The sequence below is a fragment of the Sinocyclocheilus rhinocerous genome, unplaced genomic scaffold (assembly GCF_001515625.1).
Source record: "Sinocyclocheilus rhinocerous isolate Xijiao unplaced genomic scaffold, SAMN03320098_v1.1 scaffold2214, whole genome shotgun sequence".
Classification (NCBI taxonomy): domain Eukaryota; kingdom Metazoa; phylum Chordata; class Actinopteri; order Cypriniformes; family Cyprinidae; genus Sinocyclocheilus; species Sinocyclocheilus rhinocerous.
Window position 1 is genome coordinate 333041 of NW_015636528.1, and position 2696 is coordinate 335736.

At 34.3% G+C, this 2696-nt stretch overlaps 1 protein-coding gene across 2 annotated transcripts in view; it reads left to right on the plus strand.

Annotated features, from left to right (window-relative positions):
• The first annotated feature begins 307 nt into the window (after positions 1-307).
• Positions 308-2696, plus strand: part of LOC107747798 (centrosomal protein of 78 kDa-like) — a 15797-nt gene continuing 13408 nt past the window's right edge. For both annotated transcript variants that reach the window (XM_016562400.1, XM_016562399.1), the window contains exons 1-2: positions 308-413; positions 1619-1879. In XM_016562400.1, the coding sequence (XP_016417886.1) occupies positions 1624-1879 (256 nt within the window). In that variant the 5' untranslated portion in view covers positions 308-413; positions 1619-1623. The remainder of the gene's footprint in view (positions 414-1618; positions 1880-2696) is intronic.

Genomic DNA, 2696 nt, shown 5'->3' on the forward strand with positions numbered 1-2696 from the left:
GCCCAAGATTCATCCTGTGTAAACCATTTCGAAATCTGACATTGCTTTACCATGGAAATGGTACTTTAAAATCTTTTGGCGGTCTCCTCCATTAAAGTTGAAATTTAAAAAATTCCACTTTTGCGATAATTTGCAGATTTTCTTATTTAAAAAGAGACCAGCCTTATGTCTGTATTCCAAAGTGTTCATAAATTACAACAATTTAAGTCTATTTTAAAAAACAGTTAAGGGGTTAAGAGACGCTGTGCTAACTCCCGCCAGCAGGTGGCGCTGAGCGCAGAAGCGCAGATGGAGTTTGACGCGCAGAATGAGACGCTGCTTCTCTTTCAAACCGCCGCGGTTTGTTTTGACACTGGGTGGGTTAACTTATCAGTCTCTAGAGTGGAAACCACGACAACAGCGCTAACAAACAGGTAACAAGCGTTCAACCCATTTAAAGGAAAAGACGAAATCAGCTTTAAACCGCTTGCTGTAGCTCAGACAACACCAGGTTCATTATGCGTTATTGCAGGTGCGCATGCACCTAATACAAAAACCTATCAAAGGTAGAAATGTGACGAATATCCTGGCCAAATCAGCCATATACACGTTATTTTGGCGTGTAACGTTATTTGTATTTCGATGTGAGTTAAGCCTTCAGCAATCAGGATCTAAAGAGTAAGTGAGAATTGTTTTCTTGTCAGCAGAGACAGGTCTTCTGTATGTTAATGTTTCGTTTAGCTGATGGTTTCATTCTTGAAGTGATTTACAGTAGATTTATTACAATAAAAGACTCCCTGGTGTAACCAGAGGTTAAAGTGGACGCATTCTGCACTCATTTAATTTAATTATATTTTAATTCAACATGATAATTGTTCACTGTCTGTCTGTATGTGTTAATGTACCTGTAAAACAATTGAGTGTTAATAATCTCTTCTATGGTTGGCAAAATAAATACATACCTTTAAAAAGAGTATTTATTATGCAAATAATACATATTTAAATAATATACTTTTGTGCAAACTGAATGTAATGTTTATGGACACTTAAATGCATGTTATTTACAATTAAAAGAAAATGTATTATACTTTCAATTTATATTAAATACAGGTAGTTACTTAAGAGTGTTTTTAGAACCACTTAAGTACATCTTTATATGCAAATTAATAATTACTATTGTTTTCGAAATATGGTTAAATTGTGCTGCTGAAGCATTTATGGTAAACTAAAAAATAAACTTTAATGTCATTTCTGTTGAAATTTGTAGGTCATGCATTTAACTATATGTGTAATTACACATTTGTAATAATTTGGATTTGCCATTTATTACAATTAAATTTATTAACTTTAAATGTAATATTGAATAACACACTAGAGTAAAAATTATAATCAAGTACATTACATGTGATTTAGTATATTAGTCAGCATATCAAAAAAAGCATGACAAAAGATCATTAAAACCTAATTTAAAATCTACTTAAAGCTAAAATTTGTAATTTGACATTATTACAAAGCGCACTTTGCATTTCCATGCCTTTTTCTAGTACACAATGGTCATAGTTCATGGTTTGTCACTTGTGGGAACCTACAGCTTTTAGATACGACAGCAGATCTTACATTTGTCCATTATTTGTCTTAGGTTGCATGATGCTGGAACCAGCGCAGATCCGTCGGAGAGGTGCTCAGGATTTTGAAGGTTACTATGATCACGTGTGTGTGGCTCAGGGATCAGCTCCTGTCCGTGCGGTGAAAGCCAGCCTGAGTCGGGGGATGTTAGAGTTTAACCCTGATCACATCAGTCTGACGGACTGGACGCCTATCCTGTCAGCCCTGGCCATCAACAAACACCTCCAGCATGTTGCTATGAAGAGCTGCCACCTCACCAGCACTGGAGCTCAAAGTTAGTTAACAGACAAGCGCACAGTATATGGCAAGCCGTTTTAACATTTACTCTATAAACCGCACTAGTATCTAATTTAGCATTACTAGTACTTATTTTTTAGATACTAGTATATTTTTCATTAAGTACTAGTACTTATTCATTAACTACTAGTGCTTATTCTTTAGGTACTATTGTCTTTTGTAAAGTTAATAGAACTTATTCATTAGATACTAGTACTTAATCATTAGATACTAGTACTTATTGATTAAATACTAGTACTTATTAGTTACTAGTACTTATTTATTAGACACTAGTATTTGTTCATTAGATACTAGTACTTATTTCAATAGTGACTAGTAACTATTATATTGTTACTAGTAACAAATTTGACATTTTTGCCATTGACTTCTATGGGGATCCGTCATTGAGATATCAACTATTCAGTTTTGACTAGTATGTATTCCACTAGTGACTAGTACTTAATTTTTATGTACTAGTAGTTATTCATTAGGTACTAGTACGTATTTTTTAGATACTAGTACTCATTTATTAGATACTAGTACCTATTAAATAGACACTAGTACTTATTCATGAGATACTAGTACTTATTATTAGATACTAGTACTTATTTACTTATTTTTTAGATACTAGTACTTATTAGGGCCTTTCGCACCGTGGGAACATTTTCATAGTACCAGAACTAATTGTGGAACTACCCACTTTGGCGCGCACAAATTACGTTGCTGTCGACCGGCTTACGTCACGTCTTAGTACACACTCTCAGTGCGAATGCAACCCTTTAAATGGTACTGGGAAATAGTTCGCGCAAAATCGT